The sequence below is a fragment of the Zalophus californianus genome, chromosome 3 (assembly GCF_009762305.2).
Source record: "Zalophus californianus isolate mZalCal1 chromosome 3, mZalCal1.pri.v2, whole genome shotgun sequence".
Lineage (NCBI taxonomy): Eukaryota > Metazoa > Chordata > Mammalia > Carnivora > Otariidae > Zalophus > Zalophus californianus.
Genome location: NC_045597.1, coordinates 102,066,828 through 102,088,667, shown reverse-complemented (window position 1 = coordinate 102,088,667; position 21,840 = coordinate 102,066,828). Strand labels below are relative to the sequence as shown.

Sequence of the window (21,840 nt, the reverse complement as noted above, 5' to 3'; positions counted from 1 at the left end):
TGTAATACCATCCCTTTTATTTTTCCCCTTATTTTCTTTGTTTTCCTTCTCCTGAAGAGTTGTGTTGTTTATGGATAATTTGGTTACTGAAATATTTTTTAAATTACATTGATTTTTTTTCTTTTCTAGGAGAATATCAACCAGCAAAGTGACAGTTCTGGGTTATGGTCTTTTAACCGCAGATGCAGAGACTTTGATAGATGCATTGAATAATCAGAAATTCAACATAGTTATAGTGGATGAATCACACTACATGAAGTCCAGGAACGCAACCCGCAGCAAGATTTTATTGCCAATAGTACAGAAAGCCAAACGAGCCATTCTTCTTACAGGAACTCCAGCTTTGGGAAGGCCTGAAGAGGTATTAAAGTCCTTAAATTTTGGCTTAAAAGAAGTCTTTCACCAAAAATAATCATTGGGAATTTCTAGATGGCTATTAATGGTTAAATGTATCTTTTCTATGACCGTTTTCTCTGTTTACATGTGAACCTTACCTGTGCTTGTACATGTGTAGAAAAAAATAGTTTTTACTTTCAGCATAAGGTTTTCATATTTAGTATACATTTGTAATTTTCATCACATTTGTTTTCTTGTGATTCTTACATGGTTTTAGTCTTCATTTGTCCAGTTTGTTTGACATTATAAGGATATAATTTAGGATTGGAGTTTAATCTATTTTGTATCTTTTGAATTGCATTACAGAACTTCTTTCTGTTTCTCTTTTACTTCAAGATACATGTTTTGGGGGCGCCTGGGTGGCTCAGTCAGTTGGGCGTCAGACTCTTGGTTTTGGCTCAGATCATGATTTCGGGGTTGTGGGATGAGCCCTGCTTAGGGCTCCACACTGAGCACAGAGTTTACCCGAGATTCTCCTTCTCTCCCTCTCCCTCTGCCGTTATCCCTACTTGCACTCTCTCTCTAAGATAAACAAATAAATGTTAAATAAAAAAAAAAAAGATCCGTAGTCTGGGAAGGTATAGGTATCTAAACTTATGTTCAGATCAGGTAGAATAACTACTTGGATGGAGAAATAAGGCATTTGTTTGATACCCCCATTTAGCTTTACCACTCTAAGAGCTGTGCAGAGTGTGGAGTAGTTAAGGGGTTGGGAGGAAGAAATGACAGGTGAAATTCTTATGAGTCTATAAGGGTCATTGTAACCTAGAGAAGCCCTTTCCATTAACGAACACTGAGTTACAGAAAAAAATGTACTTTTTGTCTTGTAGGGTTTAAAAATTAAAGGAAATACTGGTTTGAAAGTATCTTGCTATGTGCCCTGGCACATGGTAAGCACTCAACATACAGTAGCCATTTTTATTATTGATTAGTAAGCCAAGCGTGGGAGACAGCTGTTGATACGGTGTATTAAGGTCATTGATTTTCAGATGTTAAACCAACTTTATATTCCATGATAAATCTCTCTTGACTGGATGTCATCCTTTTTCTTTGTTCCTGGATTCAGTTTGCTCTATTTTGTTGATGATTTTTGTGTGTATGTTCACAAAAATAGTGATCTGTAGTTTTATCGTTATATCTTTGGTTTTGGTGTCAAGGCAATACTGGTTTCACAGAATGAGGTGGGAAGTATTCTCTCCTTTTCTGTTTCTAAGAGGAGTTTGTGAAACACTGGTATTACTTCTTTTTTAAATGTTTGGTAGAATTTGGTGGTGAACCCATCTGGGCCTGAGTTTTTTCTTTGTGGATAGTTTTTGAATTAATCATTCAGTCTGTTCACTGAATATTATGTCTATTCAATTGTATATTTCTTCTTGAGCAAGTTTGATACATATCTTTATAGGAATTTTTCCATTTTATCTAAGGTATCTAAGTTATTAGCATACAGTTGTTCATAATATTCCCTTATAATCCTTTGTGTTTCTGTGAGGTTGATAGTAATGTCCCCTCCTTTATTTGTGTTTTTAGTAACTTGAGTCTTTTCTCTCTCTTTTTTTTAATTTGGTTAATGTAAGCTAAAATTTTGTCAATTTTCTCATTCTTATCAAAACCAGTATTTGGTTTCATTGATTATTTTTTCTGTTGTTTTTCCAATCTCTATGTTGTTTATTTCCATTCTAGTCTTCATTATGTTACTCCTTCTGTCTGTTTTGCATTTTGTGTACTCCTTCTTTCCCAGTGTCTTAAGGTGGAAAGTTAGATGATTGATTTGAGATCTTTTTTTTTTCAAGATTTTATTTATTTATTTGACAGAGAGAGAGAGAGCACTAGCAAGGGAAGGGGCAAGGGAGAAGGAGAAGCAGGCTCCCCGCTGAGCAGAGAGCTTGACATGGGGCTCGATCCCAGGACCCTGGGATCATGACCTGAGTTGAGGGCAGACGCTTAACCGACTGAGCCACCCAGGTGCCCCATGAGATCTATTTTCTTTTTTTAATGGAGACATATACAGCTATATATTTCAATCCTTGGATAACACACTGGCAATTACTTAGAAAGTTAAAAATAGAATTACCATAAGATGTAGCAATTCCATTTTTAAGTTTACACACAAAAAACTGAAAACATATGTTCACAAAAAAAAACTGTATACAGATGTTCATAGTAGTATTATTTGTAATATCCAAAAAAGTAGTAAGAAACCAGTGTCCATAACTGATGAATGGATATTGAAAATGCAGCCATAAAAAGGAATGAAATACTGATACATTCTAAAACATGGATGAACCTTGAAAGCATTATGCTAAGTGAATGAAGTCGGACACAGAGGCTACATATTGTATAATTCTCTTTATGTGAAATATCCAGAAAGGCGAAGTAATGGAAATAGCAATCAGATTAGTGATTGCCAGGATTGAGGGAGAGAGAGAATGGGAAATGACTAGTAATGGGTATGGCGTTCCTGTCTGTAGTGATAAAAATATTTAAGAATTAGATAGTGGTGATTGAGGCATTTTGTGAATATACTAAGAGCCACTGAATTGTACACTTTAAAAGTGTGAATAATGAAAGTGGTATATGAATTATTTCTCACTAAAGCAGGTGTTTTAAAAATGTATACTAAAATAACAATGAGATACTACTATGTGCAGTGTATCAAAGTTATAAAAATGAAAAGATTTCATGATACTATTGATGGGACCTGCTTTTTACAGTGGAACACAATAACATCCATCAAACTTCAAAAAGCATATATCTTAAACACACCTATTTCATTTCTAAAAATATATCCTACAGACTCATCTAATGGAAATACCAATTGGCAGGTGGGTGGGTAAGTGGATGGATAGATGGATAAATAGATAAATGATGGATAGATGAGATGTAGGTAGATGATACGCCTACCTATATATAAGCACACATACACACACATAGACTTACCTGAAGTTATTAATTTTATAATTATATAAAAGCTAGGAACAGCCTATAGGTCCATGATCAGGAGACTGTTTAAATACTTTACAGTACTTCTACATGATAATGGGTGCTATGAGCCTTTAAATGGTACTTTATTATAGTAATACCATGGCTTAGATAATTTTTAAAACTAAGTAAAAATAGATGTATATGTACTCTAATGATGCCTAAGACATGTTTTAGGGGACAGAATCCTAGTTTTATATGTATGATAGCATCTTCATGTGAATAAAAGAGAATATATACATATCCCTATATAGGCATACAAAATATGTAAATGTATTTTAGAGAAAAGTGTAGCAGTTACCCCTGAAGAATAGGGTGGCAAAGATGGGTGGATGGAAGAAAAGGAGGAGGCTGAGAAAGAAGAGATGGATTTTCTTTTTTACTCCACTATTTTTTTAACTAGATTTATCATAGTAATAATATTTACTTGAAAATGTTGCGACATATTGAGAACACTTGTATTGTTACAGCTTTTCATGCAGATTGAAGCTCTCTTTCCACAAAAATTTGGAACATGGACGGAGTATGCCAAAAGATACTGTAATGCACATATCAGGTATGACAAACTACTTGCTATAAATTTTAATTCTTGCATATTTACTGTGAACATTAAGGTTTTATTAGTCATTCTTTGTTCCAGTGCTTTTCAAACCTGTGGTAGCTATGGAATAATTTCTTCAAGTAAAATCTTGGGGGTGCCTGGGTGGCTCAATCAGTTAAGCATTTGCCTTCGGCTCAGGTCATGATCTCAGGGTCCTGGGATCAAGCCCAGCATCAGGCTCGCTGCTCCATGGGGAGCCTGCACCTCCCCCTGGGCTCATGCTCTCTCCCTCTCCCTCTCAAATAAATAAATAAATCTTTTTTAAAAATTAAAAAAAAAAATCTTGTGTGAAAGACCTATACATAAAATAAATAAAAGAAATAGATAATGGCATTTTTTCTTTAATTTTTTACCTTCCATTTTATTTTTGAAATTATTTATTTGTATTGACTGGATAAATGTGCACAATGTACAAAATTGAAAAGTAAGTTCCCATTCCACTCATGTCTCCCAGCCAGCCATTTTCCTTCCCAGGTAACCAGTGTTGGCAATTAATTGTGTATCTTTTTGGAGATACTCCATGCATGAAAAACCATATGTGATTATGTGTGTATAATATTGTTTCATTTTATTTCTACATATATAGTAATATAAGGTACACATTGTTCTGTGGTTTGCTCTCTTCACCTAATATCTATTAGAGATCCTTCCATATCAGTTTTTGAGCTTTGACGTTCTTTTTTTATTTTTAAATGCTGCATGTATTCCACTGTTTGCATGCACTCTAATTTATTGAGTCTACTACCAATAGACGTCTGTTTGTGGTACATAGCTGTTGCATACAATACCACAATGAATATCCTTGCATGTTTTGAGAGGCAGTACATTATATTGGCAAAAAGCATGGAAAACTAGAGCTAGACCACCTGTCTTTCATATTCATATCGAGTACTTACCGCGTTTCATTTTATGAAAGTTACTCTACCTCCCCATACCTTCATGTCTTCAGCTGTAAAAAGAGAAAATTATTCCTATCTCAGAGAGTTATTAGGAGACTTACATTAGCTAATATTTGTAAAGGGCTTGAATAGTCAGTGGCACACAGTGAGCACTCAATAATTATGAGTTATTTTAATATTTCATGTCACACACACAGGACTAAATCTGTTGGATAAATTTATAGAATTGGAATTGCTGGCACAAAAGGGCATGTGTATTTTTATATTTTTTAGATTGTTTTTTTTTCTTGACGTCGTTTATTTTTTTTTTAACCTTTTAAAAAGTTTTTGGCACTACAAGTTTCTATAAAGAATAGAAGTGACAAATTTAAAACACATGAAAGTTTTTCCTAGTTCTTAAGAACAATATATATAAAGTCTGAAGCAACCAAAGTATGAATACAGCTAATAGAAAATAAAGAATGTAATTTTTAAATTCTCTCTTTATACAGTTCATCAAGATTAAACAAAACATATTGTTGCAGACTGCTCTACTAACATTATACTAGTTTATATTCCTACCAGCAATAAGATTGTCTCTTTCCCCACACTTTTCCAACCTGTTCAGATACTATTTTATCTTGCCAATGTCTTCTGACTGTTGCCTTCTTATGTTATTAAATGCAGTTCAGCATTTTTTCATGCATGTAAGAGACATTTATACTTTTTTTCCTGCTAATTTCTGTTTATGTTCTTTGCCCTTCATCCTACTAAACTTACTGGCTGTTTTTTTTCTTATTGATATATTGGAAATCTTTATATATTATAGAAATCAGCTCTTTGTCTGTGATAGGAGTCTCTCACATTATTTCCCCAGTGTGTGTTTGTGTGTGTGTGTGTGTGTGTGTGTGTATGTGTATGTGTATGTTTTCCTTTATCCTTTCTACAAATTTTTAAAGTAACCCTAGTGTGTTTTGATACTTTTTAAAGGGCTGTAGAACAGAGATAGAAGGAGTCCTTCCAAATTGTTTGTATGAAGGCATTTCACTGATAGCAAAATCAGACAATATCATACAGAAAAAAAGGACCTTTTTTACTTAAGATTATGAATGTAGAAATCTTCAATATTAATATAAACCAGAAACTCATGAAAAGACGTAATATGTTAATCAGATGCAAATGGAATTCATATCAGCAAGTATTGTTTAATATTAGAAAATGTATTAATATAGTCATGTTACTAATGAAAAGGAAAAACTTCATTATATCATCTCCATATATGCTGAGATGTAATTTGATAAAATTCAGCACCCATCCTTTTATAATATTTAATAATTTTTAAATTATTGAAGTATAGTTGACATATAATGATAAATTAATTTAAGGTGTACAACATAGTTATTTGACAATTCTGTACATTACTCAGTGCTCACCATGGTAAGTATAGTGACCATCTGTCACCATACAACGTTATTACAATGTTACTGACTTTATTCCATATACTGTACTTTTCATCTACATGTTTTATTTATTCTATAACTGGAAGATTGTACCTCCTAATCTCCTTTACCTATTTTACCCAGCTACCCACCTCCATTCCCCTCTGGCAACTACCAGTTTGTTCCCTGTGTTTTAAGAGTATGTTAGTTTGTTTGTTCATTTATTTTGTTTTTTAGACTCCACATGTAAGTTAAAGCATATGGTGTTTGTCTCTGTCTTATTTCACTTAGCATAATACCTTCTAGGTCCATCCATGTTGTCTTAAATGGCAAGATATCATTCCTTTTTATGGCTGATGATTATTTCTTGTATTTATATACCACATCTTCTTTATCCGTTCATCAGTGGACACTGGGGCTACTTCGATAATTTGGCTATTGTAAATGATGCTACTATAAACATAGGGGTGCATGTATATTTTGAATTAGTGTTTTTGTTTTCTTTGAGTAAATACCCACTAGTGGAATACTGGGTCAAATGGTATTTCTCTTTTTAATTTTTTGAGGAACTTCCATATTGTTTTCCACAGCGGTTGTACCAATTTAAATTCCCAGTAGCAGTGCACAAGGGATTCTTTTTCTCCACATCCTTGACAACACTTGTTATTTCTTTTGATACTAGTCATTCTGACTGGGTTATATTTAGAGGAAGCTGTAAATACAAATATGATTTGGAGAAGGCAGCACATTCAGATTTGCATTTCCTTGATGATTAGCAATGTTGATTGAGCATCTTTCCATGTGTCTATTGGCTATCTGTGTTTCTTCTTTGATAAAATGTCTATTCAGATCCTCTGCCCATCTTTTAATCACATTGTTTGCTTTTTTGGTGCTGAGTTTTATAAGTCCTAATATATTTTGGATATTAACCCTTTATTGGATATATCACTGGCAAATATCTTTCCCCATTCTCTAGGTTGCCTTTTTATTTTGTTGATAGTTTCCTTTGCTTTGCAAAAGTTTTTTAGTTTGGTATAGTCCTAATATTTTATTTTCGCTTTTGTTTCCCTTGCCTGAGGAGACAGTCCATAAATACGTTGCTAAGGGTGATGTCTAAGAGATTACTGCATATGTTTTCTTTTATGAATTTTATGGTTTAAGGTCTCACATTTAGATCTTTAATCCATTTTAATTTTATTTTTGTGTATGGTATAAGAAAGTGGTCCATTTTCATTTTTTTACATGTAGCTGTCCAGTTTTCACAACACCATTTATTGAAAAAACTGTCTTTAGCCACATCATATATTCTTGCTCCCTTTGTTGTAAATTAATTGACCATGTAAGTGTGGGTTTATTTCTGGGCTCTCTATCCCATTCCATTAATCTATGTGTTTGTTTTTGTGCCAGTGCCATATTCTGTGAATACTGTGTCTTTGTATTCTAGTTTGAAATCAGGGATTGTGATACCTCTGGCTTTGTTCTTTTTTTTTTAAGATTGCTTTGGCTATTCGAGGTCTTTTGTAGTTCCATATGAATTTTAGGATTCTTCTAGTCCTGTGAAAAATGTCATTAGTATTGTAGTAGGGATTGCATTGATTCTGTAGATTGCTTTGGTTAGTGTGTACGTTATAACAAGATTAATACCTCCAATCCATGACTATGTGGTTTTTAATAATCTTAATGTATATGTGTGTATGTGTTCTATACTCAAAGCCACTGTATCTTATGAAACTTTAAATCCAGAGCAAGGATGTTCACTGATATCACAGTTTACTTTATTTGGGCAGCACTAATCAGTTCAATTACCCCCAAAAAAGGCAAAAATTAGAAAGAAAAAGGCAAAATTATCATTATTTGCAGCTGATATTATTTATTTGGAAAACCTGAGGGGATCAGCTCAAAAATGCACAAAAGAGAATTTATTAAGATGTCCTAGCACAGAGTTACTATTTAAAAAATCAATTGTCTTAAATACGTAAATAATAATAAATAGTTTTAACATATAATGCAAAATAGACATGATACTACAAAATTGTTAGGAAGCTCTTTGTCACAATTATTGCAGACTATAAATGCCAAAAGTTTGCTTACATAAAAACAGATGTACTAATTGCAGTTATCTTTGGGGGACTAGGAGATCCTAAATGGTCAGAAAGTATTCCATCTTTTCTGATTATCAGGACTTTCATATGACAACAAAAGTGTATAACTGTCCCTTTCTTGATTATTAACACATGCTGTTTCAAAGAAAAGTTTATATTTTGGAAATGCTTTCTGATTGGGGAGATTGTGTTCTGTTTTCTGTTTACTAGAGAAAGCCATTTCAAGATTATTATGCTTCTCAAAAGACATTTTCTTCCAGATACCATTTAAAAATTTCTGTTACTCCTTTTCTTCATTACCTTGAAACCAGTATGGTATCATAGACTCTGATTCAGATCAAGGCACTTCCTGGCATTTTAAGTTAGTTTGGAATGTTAAATTTTTTCCATAATGTTTTCCTTTCATGAAGATGTCATTTTCACACTATAATTTTGCAGAAAGCAAATTATGGTTAGTTATTCAGTTCTAGACCCATATTTTATATTTGAAATATCATGACTGTATTCAAATTAAGCTAAATGAAGCTTGAGCAAAAATACAACTTTATCTTTGTACAGTTTATTAGATACATATATGATCACAAACAGAAGTATACTAATACAAATGTGGTTTGGCGATGAGAAGTCTAGGTATAGATGACTACTTATCTGGTTTGATTTGAGAGTCACAGAAAAAGTATTACTCAACCAGAACATCCCATATCCACAGTCCTTTACATCACTCACTCTTCTGCATTATATTTAGAGGACACTAGAAATGCAAATATGATTTGGATAAGGCAGCACATTCACTTGTCAACCATTAGCACATTAGAGCTAGAAAAGACTTTACAGATCACCCAGTTCCCCTCTGTCACTTTATTACCTGGCAACATTAAATGGCTTGCCTAGTATTTGACTTCATCTTCCATTTTTTTTTTTCACGTTTCCTGACAGTAAGAAAGACCTCAGGAATGGCAACTTTAATAAAGTTCTTTTACACAGAAAAAGAGGACACATAGATAATCCAGTGAAGCATTCTGTTATCAGCAGCCACTTTCAAAAGGCACAATATGGGAACACAAATTTGTCCTCCCTGATGTCATGGTTAAAGGTTAAGAATATCTCAGCATATTTTTACGAAAACTTATCAAATTTTCTAAACCTTCTTTACTGCTGATATTTTGTGCCATTTCCACCTCTTAGGAGAAATAGTTGTCTAAATTTTTGTGAGAGGGAAAATGCTGAATGATAGTACATATTAAACATATTTATAGCCATTTTCCAAAAGTGTTAATTAATAGGTATGTCAGCTTCAAGAAATGTCTCTTATGGAATTGCACTGTACTTTGTCCTCAGCACTGTCACATTTAATGTTCTTAACCATGGGCTAAATAGAGGTCAAGTCTATTCCATTTGCAAATGGCTCAAATCTGAGAGAAATAGTTAATATACTGGATGGCAGAGATAAGTTTGAAAAATAATTAGATAAAAATTAATAGGACAAATCCTGCACTTATGCTTAGAAAGTCTGCTTTGTGTGGAAGGGATTTGAGAAATCATCACCTATTATCACTAGTTTAGTTCAAAAAGACTTTTGGTTTTGAATACCCCTAGGCTAAATTGAAGCCAACTGTCATAACTAATAAAAATAAAGTAATATTGGGACTTATTATTCAGATGAACATTCAGAGTAAGTGATGGTTCTGCTCCACTCCTTGATTAGACTACATCTGGAATATGGTTTAATTTTGATTAACCCATTCAAAAATATTTAAAGGGTATCTGTTATTTGCCATGCCTTGTGTTAAGCATCAGATATGCATTAGAGAACAAGACCTACATGGTTTCTTTTTTTTTTTTTTTAAGATTTTATTTATTTGACAGAGAGAGAGCGAGAGCAGGAACACAAGCAGGGGGAGTGGGAGAGGGAGAAGCAGGCTTCCCGCGGAGCAGGGAGCCCGATGTGGGACTCAATCCCAGGACCCTGGGATCATGACCTGAGCCAAAGGCAGATGCTTAATGACTGAGCCACCCAGGTGCCCGACCTACATGGTTTCAATCTTCACCGAGTTCTCAAGTCAAACACTAACCAGATAATAACGGTTGTGATGAGTGTCATAAAAGGGAAGTAAAGGATGTTATGGTGGAGTTTAACAGAGTGAACTATCAAGTCAGACAGGACAGAAGGGGTATCCTGTGAGTAAGTGATATCTATTTGCATTCCAGGAAGAGGAATTTTATGTGCTAAGCCTGAGAGCCAGAGAGACTGCTAGGCCTTTGAGGAACTAAAAGTAGTCCAGGTCATATAAATATTCTTGAATTAATAGAAGAGAGTCTCAAGTCAAAATGGAGTTGGGCATGGGTCATATTATATGGGGTCTTTTTCTTCATCAGAATAGCAGTAAGAAGGCACTGGAAGGTGTTTTTTCCTTTTTAGTTATTAGTGCTACAGGATTTTTCTGTTAGTAAAATATACATAAGAAAATTTACTATTTTAACCATTTTTGAGTTTATAGTTCATTTATATTAAGTACATTCACATTGTTGTGCAAACATCACTACCATCCATTTCCAGAACTTATTCATCACCCCAAACAGTTAAACAGTAACTCTCCATTTCTCCTGCCCCCTAGCCCCTGCATTGTGGGGTTTTAAAGCATGAAAGGCACAAACATGACTAGGTGTACAAGTTTGGTTTGTTATTTTTTAAGACAACATTTTCACATTGTTCAACTTTCTAAATCTATATGAGTATATACCTTGAGAAATCTCCCTTTCACTCACTTTTTTTTCTGGAAACTCTAGGTAGTTTTTAATTTTTCCACAAAAATTGTATGCATTTTCAAGGGAATTCATATTTTTTTACCCAGATACTTGATAGTGTAAACATACACAGTGTTTTTTACTTATTTGTCCTTTTTTTGTATATGTAAATAATTTCATCCTTTTTTTATGGCTGCATGGTGTTATTGAGATCCATAGTTTCTGGGGTGACAAGAAGTTGAGGCAGTTTCCGTATGGTGACTTTTGTTTTTTTCAGGGAATGGGAAAGACAGTTATATGTTTAGAGAAATGGAAAAGTAGAGAACTGAATGTTTGATGAGTGTCGACACTGTGAAATATTGCTGAAAGGGAGAGTGAGATCATGAGATTAGTGTGATTGAATTGATAGCCGCACCAAGTAACCATTTGAGAACAGAAATTTAGGTTTAACCAGTGCTCTCAAATGTACGATTTCCCCAGGAGCACCCAGCAGTGTGGGTATGGTCTTAGGAAAGGCTTTTGATTGGATCTGTCCAAGATTTTGGTTACCAGCTTGTGATGCATGGACTGAGGGACAAGGAAATTATGCAATACTGATAAAAGGAAAGGTAATGTATGGACTGGGAAATCCACACAAGGTGAGGAAAGACATGAAGACAGGAAGGATGTTGTGGATATGGTCAAAGTGGAGCGGTCAGTTGACAGAAAGGTCCTGATGTGATAGTTAAGATACAATGGGTACAAGTGAACAAGTGGGCGAGAAGAGTGGGGCAGTACCGAGTGGAATGTCTGAATTTACCAGGTAGAGCTGTTTTTCAGGACTGGTTATAGTCATGGGAATGGAATGGTTGGAGGAGAGTTTTAGAAGGCCACTGGAGGTAAGGAATGTGAGGAACTGAGAGGGAACTAAAAGTCATATTGTAGGAAGCATGTTAACAAATGAAAACATAGCTGGGAAAGGGTGACAAGAATAGTGAGAGTATTTCATATTCGTCTCTACAAATGCCTATATTATTGATTGCCTACTATATTTAAGACATTATTTCGGACCTGCCGGCAATATAAAGATGAGCAAGACATAGTGCTTGATCTTATGAAGCCTATAGGAATTTGAAAAACAGAGGGCTTGGGGGGAGCAAGTCTTTAAATATTTAAAGATCTATCATGTTTTAAAGGAATTAGACTTTTGTCTTTGTGGCCTTAGGGGGCAAAACTGTTATCAATGAATGAAACTTGATAGGGTGATAGATTTAGGTTTAATATGAGTAAGAACTTACACATACATGTAATATGACAAAAAAATCATGTAATACTATATAATAAAACTGGAACAAAAAATACTATAACAAGTATACTAACAAGTAAATTGTTTTCATTTTTTCTTTATAGCCTGTATGTAATGCTATCATCTGCTAATTTCATTTAGCATCACCCATCCCATGTTTTAACTTGTCTTTCTCGGTTGTTTTATTGTCCCTTAAAATTTAAAGATAGTGTATTGCTTTGGAAAAATGATTATTTTAACAGATTAAACAAGAAAATTTTTTTAAGTAAGTAAAGACTAACAACTCTCACTATGTAGAAATAACCATTAAAAAGTTATTTTAATAACTTTCTCTTTAGATAATTTCTCTGCTTAGGTCAATAAGGACAGAGAAAGAGGGAGATAGATAGGTAGGCAATTTTAAAATAAATAAATAGAGCCATATTATACATACTCTTAGATATTGTGCTTTTTCATTGAATACTATTTTTAGAATAGCTTTCTACATCAATAACTAAAATATATCATTTTTATTAGCTGCATATTGCATTTTGTACATAAGCTATATATTTTAGATATATTATCTTTAATTCTTTCAAGAATTCTATAAGGATGATGACGATATGTCCATTTTATAGATGAGTAAACTGAGATTTTGGAAAGGTTAAGTCCCTTGTTCAAATCACAAAACTAAAAAGTGAAAGAGCAGTAATTTAAACACCCATTGTCACCATTTTTCTTCCATTCTCTTTCTGGTGTTTGAATTATTTGGTAATTCAAGGTCCACGTCTATATGAGTCACTAAATAATTAGAAAAAATGGGCTAAATAAATTAAATATTGTTCTCTAAAAGATCAAGTAGATTGTTTCTTAGTCAACTTTTTATCTTATAATTAATTATTTCCTTTTTCTGTCTTCTGGTTTTTGATAAAGCCATCACAATTTTTTTATTCAAAGACTCCAACAGATCTATCAACTTCCAGAATGTCAGATGAACACATAAAGTAATCTTTTTTTTTTTCATATTCCTGGAGGCCGCCTTCTCACAAGCCTGTTCTGCTCTAATTTCCAACTGCTTTATCTTTGCACATAGGTGCACAGGTGTCATCCTGAATTTTCTTTTGCCATTCTACTATATTGCATACCAAAATTCCTGGATTCTATGACTTTTGTTTTTTCCTTTATTTTTTCGTCCTCTTTTTAATATTTTATTATGGAAAAAATTCAATATATACAGAAATAGAATAGTATAATGAACTCCCCATGTGCTCTTCATCAGCTTGGATATTTATCAATTCATAGCCAGTCTTGCTTTAGCTATACAGGCATGCCTCATTTTATTGTGCTTTGCTTTATTTTGCTTCACGGATAGTGCAGTTTTTACAAATTGAAGGTTTTTGACAACTTTATGCCTAGCAAGTCTATCAGTGCTATTTTTTAAATAGCATTTTGCTCACATCTTGTGTCTGTGTCACATTTTCATAATTCTCTTAATATTTCAAACTTTTTCATTATAATTATATTTGGTTATGTGATCTATGATCAGAGATCTTTCACATTACTATCATAATTGTTTTGAGGCCCCATAAACCACGCTCATATAAGATGGCAAGGGGTTGATAAATGTTGTGTGTATTCTGACTATTCCAATGACAAGCTGTTCCCGCATCTATCTCCCTCTTCTTGGGCCTCTCTACTCCCTGAGACACAATAATATTGAAATTAACAACCCTACCATGGCCTCTAAGTGTTCATGTGAAAGGAAGAGTTGCATGTCTCTCACTTTAAATCAAAAGCTAGAAATGATTAAGCTTAGTGAGGAAGCTATGTCAAAAGCTGAGAAAGGCTAAAAGCTGGGCCTCTTGCACCAAACAGTTGGCCAAGTTGTGAATGCAAAGGAAATATTCTTGAAAGACATTAAAAGTGTGACTCCAGGGAACACACGAGTGATAAGAAAGCAGAATAGCCTTATTACTTTTATTTTAAGGTTTTATTTATTTTTTTGACAGAGAGATAGAGAGAACATGAACAGGAAGGAGGGTCAGAGGGAGAGGGAGAAGCAGAATCCCCGCTGAGCAGATGGGGCTCCATCCCAGGACTCTGGGATCATGATCTGAGCTGAAAGCAGACGCTTAACCGACTAAGCCACCCACACGCCCCACAACAGCCTTGTTACTGATGTGGAGAAGGTTTCAATGGTTTGGATTGAAGAGCAAGCCAGCCACAACATTCCCTTAACCAAAGCCTAATCTAGAGCAAGGCCCTAACTCTTCAATTCTGTGAAGGCTGAGATGTGAGGAAGCTGCAGAAGAAAAGTCTGAAGCTGGTTCAAAAGCTGTCTTCAGAACATAAAAGTGCAAGGGGAAGTCACAAGTGCTGGTGTAGAAGCTGCAGCAAGTTCTCCAGAAGATCTAGCTAAGAACATTAATGAAGGGGCTACACTAAACAACAGATTTTCAGTGTAAACGAAACAGCCTTCTATTGAAAGAAGATGCCATCTAGGACTTCATAGCTAGAGAGGAGAAGTCAATGACTGGCTTGAAAGCTTCAGAGGACAGGCTGAGTCTCTGGGTAGGGGCTAGTATGGCTGGTGGCTTTAAGTTGAATCCAGGGCTCATTTACATTCCAAAAATCCTACAGTCTTTAAGAATTATGCTCAGTCTACTCTGCCTGCATTCTACAAATGGAACAAAATGGATGTTTTTGTTCCTGGATGACAGCACATCTGATTACCACATGGTTAGCTGACTATTTTAAGCCCACTCTTGAGACCTACTGCTCAGAGAAAGAGATGCATCTCAAAATATCACTACTCATTGACAATGCACCTGGCCCCCCAAGAGCTCTGATGGAAAGAAAGGTACAATGAGATGAATGTTGTTTTCTTGCCTGCTAACACAACATCCATCCTGCAGCCCACGGGTCAAGGAGTAATTTTGACATTGAAGTCTTACTATTTAAGAAACACATTTTGTAAGGGTATTGCTGTCATGGATAGTAATTCCTCTGATGGATCTGAGCAGTCAATTGAAAACCTTCTGGAGAGTATTCACCATTCAAGATGACATTAAGAACATTCATGATTCATGGGGAGAGCTCACAATATCAATATGAACAGGAATTTGTAAGAAATCGATTCCAAACCTTATGAATGTCTTTGAAGGATTCAAGACTTCATTGGAAGAAGTCACCACAGGTGTGGTGGAAACAGCAGGAGAACTAGAATTAGAAGTGGAGCCAGAAGATATGATGAATTGCTACAATCACATACAGTTTTAATGGATGAGGACTTTCTTCTTATGGATGAATGAAGAAAGTGATTTCTTGAGACGATATCTACTAGTGAAGATGCTGTGAAGATTGTTAAAATGACAACAAAAGATTTAGAATATTACGTAAATTTAGTTGCTAAAGCAGCAGCAGAGTTTGAAAGGATTGACTCCAATTTTGAAACAAGTTCTGTGGGTAAAATGCTATCAGCATCACATGCTACAGAGAAATCATTTGTGAAAGGAAGAGTGAATCAGTGTGGCAAACTTTATTGTTGTCTTATTTTAAGAAATTTCCACAGCCACCATCCTGATCAGTCAGCAGCCATAATCATTGAAGGAAGATCCTCCACCAGCAAAAAGATTATGACTTGCTGAAAACTCAGATGATGGTTAGCAATTTTTGGCAATAAAGTATTTTAAAATTAAACTATATATGTTGTTTTTTAGATACATTACTTTTGCACATTTAATAAACTAGGGAATACTGTTAACATAACTTTTACATGCACTGGAAAACTGAAAAATTTGTTTGACTCTCTTTATTGCAATTTCCCTTTATTTCGGTGGCCTGGAACCAGACCTTCAGGATCTGCAGATTATGCCTGTATTCCCGTGTAACTTCACCACATTATGTTGAAAGAAAGCCTCTGGGGCGCCTGGGTGGCTCAGTTGTTAAGCGTCTGCCTTCAGCTCAGGTCATGATCCCAGGGTGCTGGGATCGAGCCCCGCATCGGGCTCCCAGCTCTGCGGGAAGGCTGCTTCTCCCCCTCCCTCTGCCCCTGCTTGTGTTCCCCTTCTTGCTGTGTTTCTCTCTCTGTCAAATAAATAAATAAAATCTTTAAAAAAAAAAGAAAGAAAGCCTACACATCCCCCCCCCCCTTTTTTTAAAGATTTTATTTATTTATTTGACAGAGAGAAACACAGTGAGAGAGGGAACACAAGCAGGGGGAGTAGACGAGGGAGAAGCAGGCTTCCCATGGAGCAAGGGGCCCGATGTGGGGCTCTATCCCAGGACCCTGGATGTGACCTGAGCCGAAGGCAGCCGCTTAATGACTGAGCCACCCAGGCACCCCTACACCATCCCCTTTTATCTAAAAATATTTCACAGTGTCTGTAAAGAGTAAAGACTCCACAAAAATCAAGTAATTAGAATCCCATTACCGTACATAAAAATTAAAATAAACAATAGTCTATCTTTAAAGTAAAAAAAAATCCAATAAACGTTCAAATTTTCAGTTATTTTTTAATATAATATCGCAGGTTTTTAAAATTGTCTTTCCCCCGACAGTTTACATCAGTACCCAAAGGCTCACCCTTAACAAATGTTAGATATTTCCCTTAATCTCTAGTGAAGTCTCTCTTAATCTCTAGGGTTTCCCTCTGTTGTCTTGTTTTATTTCTTTATTTTTAATTTGTTGAAGAAAATAATTTATTACTGTAATCTGGATTTTGCCGCTTCCATTCCCATGAAGTTTAACATGTTCCTCTGTTCTCTTATTTCTATAATAGTATTTAGACTTAGGGACTTCAGTTTTTTGGCAATTCTTTTTTATAGGAATGTCATCATCTTCTCATGTTCTTCCATTAGATGCTCTTGATATCTAAGGCCTCTTTTTTGTGATGTTAGTAGCTGTCACCATTCAGTACATGATCTATTAAATCTTTAGGCATTACAAAAGGGCTATAGTCTAATATTCTTCCTTCATTTATTAGTTGACATAGGTCTATAAAGGAAAATCTCCCCTTATCTACTATTTGGAAACTCATTCATTCAGTTTATTTAGAAAAAGCAGGAAAAATGCTTACTTTTTCTTTATTTATTAGTTTTCAAAATAGTAAGTTGTTTGGCGAACATTCTCTAATGATTTCCAATGAGGATTTTCATTTTTTAAATTGGTAAGTGTAAGTCTTCCAACTTTGTTCTTTTTCAAGAGTTTTTTGTCTGTTCTGTAACCCTTGCATTTTTATCTGAATTTTAGGATTAGCTTGTTAAGTTTTGCAAAGATGTCAGCTGAAGTTCACATTATTTGAGGGAGTTTTGCCATTTTAATAATATGAACTTTTTCCAATTAATAAAGGAAGATGTCTTTCCATTTATTTAATTTCTTTCTACAGTGCTGTGTAGTTTTCAGTATATAGTTCTCATAATTTTTTATAAATGCTATTTATCAGGGTAAGAAAGTTACTTTGTAATCTTAGTCTGTTGAGTATTTAAGAATTTTATTTTTAACTCATTTTTTTAATTCACTTTATCTGTTATCTTTATTGTTGGTTAAATTGTCCCACCTTTAATAAATGGGACCATTTTGAATATGGTCCTTTTGATACAACGCTAGTAGGCTTTGATTGCTTTCTTAGTATCTGATGTGAGAAGATGTTCCAGGATCATCTTGTCCATTTTTTTCTTTGGTTCCTTTTGGAATATTTCCTAGTTTTCTGGAAAGATAACCCTCAACAGCTTCCTAAGAATAGTGCATAGAAAGTAAACTTTTTGAATTCTTATATGACTGCTTCTAGATAATCTCTAAATTGATAATTTTATATTTCTGTGTTGAAAATCATTTTTCCTTAGAGTTTTGAGATTAGTTCTTCATTGCCTCTACTACCAAGGTTGCTATGAAGAATCACAACGCTTTGATGCCTGGGTGGCTCAGTCATGGTTTTAGCTGTTGAGGTGGTTTTAGCCTAGGTGGTTTTAGCTATAGAGGTTGTAAATGAGTATCAGTTGCTTAGGCAACCGCCCAATATTTAAAGCCAATCTGGGGCGCCTGGGTGGCTCAGTTGGTTAAGCATCTTACTCTTGATTTTGGCTTAGGTCATGATCTCAGGGTCCTGGGATTGAACCCTGCATCCAGCTTCCTGTTCATTGGGCAGTCTGCTTGTCTTCCTCTCCCTCTACCCCTCCCGACCCTCCCCATCACGTGTTCTCTCTCTCTCTCAAATAAAGGAATGGATCTTAAAAAAAAAAAAAAATCACAACTCCATTCTCATTTTGATCTTTTGCATGTCTCATATATATTTATATGTATCCCCATTCTGGAAGCTTCTGAGCTTGTGGTTAATGTGGTTAATCTTTAATTTTATGAAAATAAGCCTTTGTTTAGTTTTTTTTTATTCTATTGATAAACAGTAGGTATTCTCTTTCAACCTAGTAATTTGAGTGCTTATGTCTGGAAATTACTCATTTTTAACTTTCTTTCTCCTTTCCTTCAACATATCTTTCTGGAACTTCTATTATTTACTTAATTGACTTTCTGATGTTTTTGTTTTACTTTTTGGGACATTTCTTCCTTTATCACCCAGGTCATTTGTTGCATTTTTGTATATAACTAAAGAAAATTGATAAAATGTTATAAAATTTTATTTATTTATTTTTTACTCTTTATACACTTAGTCACTTTTCTTTCTTTCTTTCATAGCCTCCTGTGTTTGGGGATGCTTGTTGTTTTGGGATGCTTGTTGCTGCTCAGGTTTTTGTTATCATTTTATTTATTTTTCTTAATTTTCTTCTATTTGCTGCATTGTATGTTTACTCTGAATTTCTTTTCATTTTGTTTTCATCTCTGTTGTTCATATTGGATGCTTTTCTTCAATGCCTATTGATCTGTGAATGTCCATTCATGTTTTAAAGGTTGAAAATTTAAAAAGTTGATTAGAAAAGTTTTTTGACTGGAAAAGTATGGGCTTTTCCCTGGTAAACCCCTAAATGTTAATATATGGAGGTCTTTTTGTGACTTCTCAAAATTTAAAAAAAAAATTTTTTTTTAGGAGGGTGGGAGGGATGGGGTGGCTGGGTGATGGACATTGGGGAAGGTAAGTACTATGGTGAGTGCTGTGAATTGTGTAAGACTGATGAATCACAGATCTGTACCCCTGAAATGAATAATACATTATATGTTAAAAAAATTTTTTTAAATAAAAATGTTACAAAATCTTAAAAAAATAAAAATTAAAAAATTTATTTAAATTCAATTTAGTTAATATATAGGGTATTATTAGTTTCATGGGTAGAATTTAGTGATTCATCAGTTGCATAAAACACCCAGTGCTCATTACATTAAGTGCCCTCCTTAATGCCCATCACCCAACTATCCCATACCCCTCTCTACCCTCTCTCCAGCAACCCTGTTTGTTTCCTAGAGTTAGAGTCTGCTATGGTTTGCCTCCCTCTCTGTTTTTATCTTATGTTTCCTTCCCTTCCCCATGCTCATATGTTTTGTTTCTTAAATTACACATATCAGTGAAATCATACGGTATTTGTCTTTCTCTGACTTATTTTGCTTAGCATAATACCCTCTAGTTCCATCCACATCATTGTGAATGGCAAGATTTCATTTTTTTTGATGGTTGAGTAATATTCCATTTGTGTGTGTGTGTGTGTGTGTGTATATATATATATATATATATATATATATATATATATATACCACATCTTCACCCATTCATCTGTCAATGGACATCTAGGTTCTTTCCATGTTTTGGCTGTTGTGGACATTGCTGCTATAAACATGTGGTGCATGTGCCCCTTTGAATCACTATTTTTGTATCCTTTGATAAATACCTAGTAGTGCAATTGCTGGGTCATAGGGTAGTTCTGATTTTAACTTTTTGAGGAACCTCCATACTGTTCTCCAGAGTGTCTGCACCAGTTTGCATTCCCACCAGCAGTGTTAAGAGGTTTCCCCTTTCTCTGCATCCTCACCAACATCTGTTGTTTCCTGTGTTGTTAATTTTAGCCATTCTGACTGGTGTGAGGCAGTATCTCATTATGGTTTTGACTTGTATTTCCCTGATGCTGAGTGATGTTGAGCATTTTTTCATGTGTCTGTTAGCCATTTGTATGTCTTCTTTGTGACCTTTTAAAATTTTTAAGAGAAAAAGGTATCCTCCATTCTCGTGCTGTATGTGGATGTTTAAACATAGCTACCATCTTTGTGGCATAAACAAAAGAAGCAGAATAATGTCAATTCTCAATATGTAGACTTTTCTCAATCTGTCTTGCTTCCATATGATACCATCCCCCCCCCAAAGACTATTCTTAATCTTTAAGGTTTGAACACTAGTTCACTTTCTTTATAGAATAAAATCATAGTCTTGTGGGGGTGGGATAGTAACATGATGACATCAGAATGACTAGAGAATCTGGGCATTTAACCATTCCTTATACAAACTTTAAAACAGTGTCCCTGGTTTTAGCTACCATGTCATACTTCCACCTTCTAAGGTACCTGATGCTTTTAGTTTCTGAGACATTCCAGGAGTTTATGGACAGTCCTCTTTTAGTTGTTAGTATTTAGCTTTCTTGATTTTGTTAGCTTCTTCAGTTGTTTTTTTCTTTTTTCTTTTGTTTTTTGCTTCTAGAATGTGTTCATATTGTTGCCTATTGTGGTTTTTGGTGTTTCTGTTCTTGTTTTTGTTTTCCATTATCTTTGTCCTGGTGAGTTTGTCCTGGTGAGTTAACACATTCATATTGCTTTATATTCATTTTGATTGAGGATAAATGTATGTGTTTACTCACCATGGTTTTTTTTTTAAGATTTTATTTAAATTCAAGTTAGTTAACATATAGTGTATTATTAGTTTCAGGGGTAGAATTTAGTGATTCATAAGTTGTACATAACACCCAGTGCTCATTACATCAAGTGCCCTCCTTAATGCCCATCACCCAGTTATCCCATCCACCCCACCCACTTTCCCTCTAGCAACCCTAGTTTGTTCCTTATAGTTAAGAGTTTTAACCAGAATATCGCCTCTACATACCTTCTCTTTACTATGATTTTTTGAAATTGCTTATCCACTATTTCTTCTCTCGTTCTCTTTGGTCTTATTATTTAATAGCTTTTAAATTCATTTCTTCTCATGTTGGAAGGTTTTCCATAGAAATAATTGATAAATATGATTAATTTTCTATGCTTAATTTTATGTCCCTCTGCAAACTCCAGCTATTGCTTTAGTTTTTGCTTCCTCGGGTATTTCTTTTCTCAAGAACTCTGGGGTGTATTCATTAGTCACCTCATCCATTTGTTCATTAATTCATAAACTACTTATTATATGTCAGGCATCATACTAGGTGCCAGGAATACAAAGACATGGTCTTTGCCATTAAGCTTACACTTAGGATATTCGCAATCCTAACTCAGGTTTTCATAAGAGCTGCAAAGTCA

General features: G+C 34.6%; 1 protein-coding gene across 8 annotated transcripts in view; it reads left to right on the top strand.

The window, feature by feature from the left end:
* Positions 1–21,840, top strand: part of ZRANB3 (zinc finger RANBP2-type containing 3) — a 295,604-nt gene that overhangs the window by 173,395 nt on the left and 100,369 nt on the right. For 7 of the 8 annotated variants that reach the window (XM_027590261.1, XM_027590262.1, XM_027590263.1 and 4 more), the window contains 2 exons: positions 130–361; positions 3,846–3,931. In XM_027590261.1, the coding sequence (XP_027446062.1) occupies positions 130–361; positions 3,846–3,931 (318 nt within the window). Of the gene's footprint in view, positions 1–129; positions 362–3,845; positions 3,932–21,840 lie in introns of those variants that run through there. The other variant, XM_027590268.1, reaches the window with a different exon arrangement.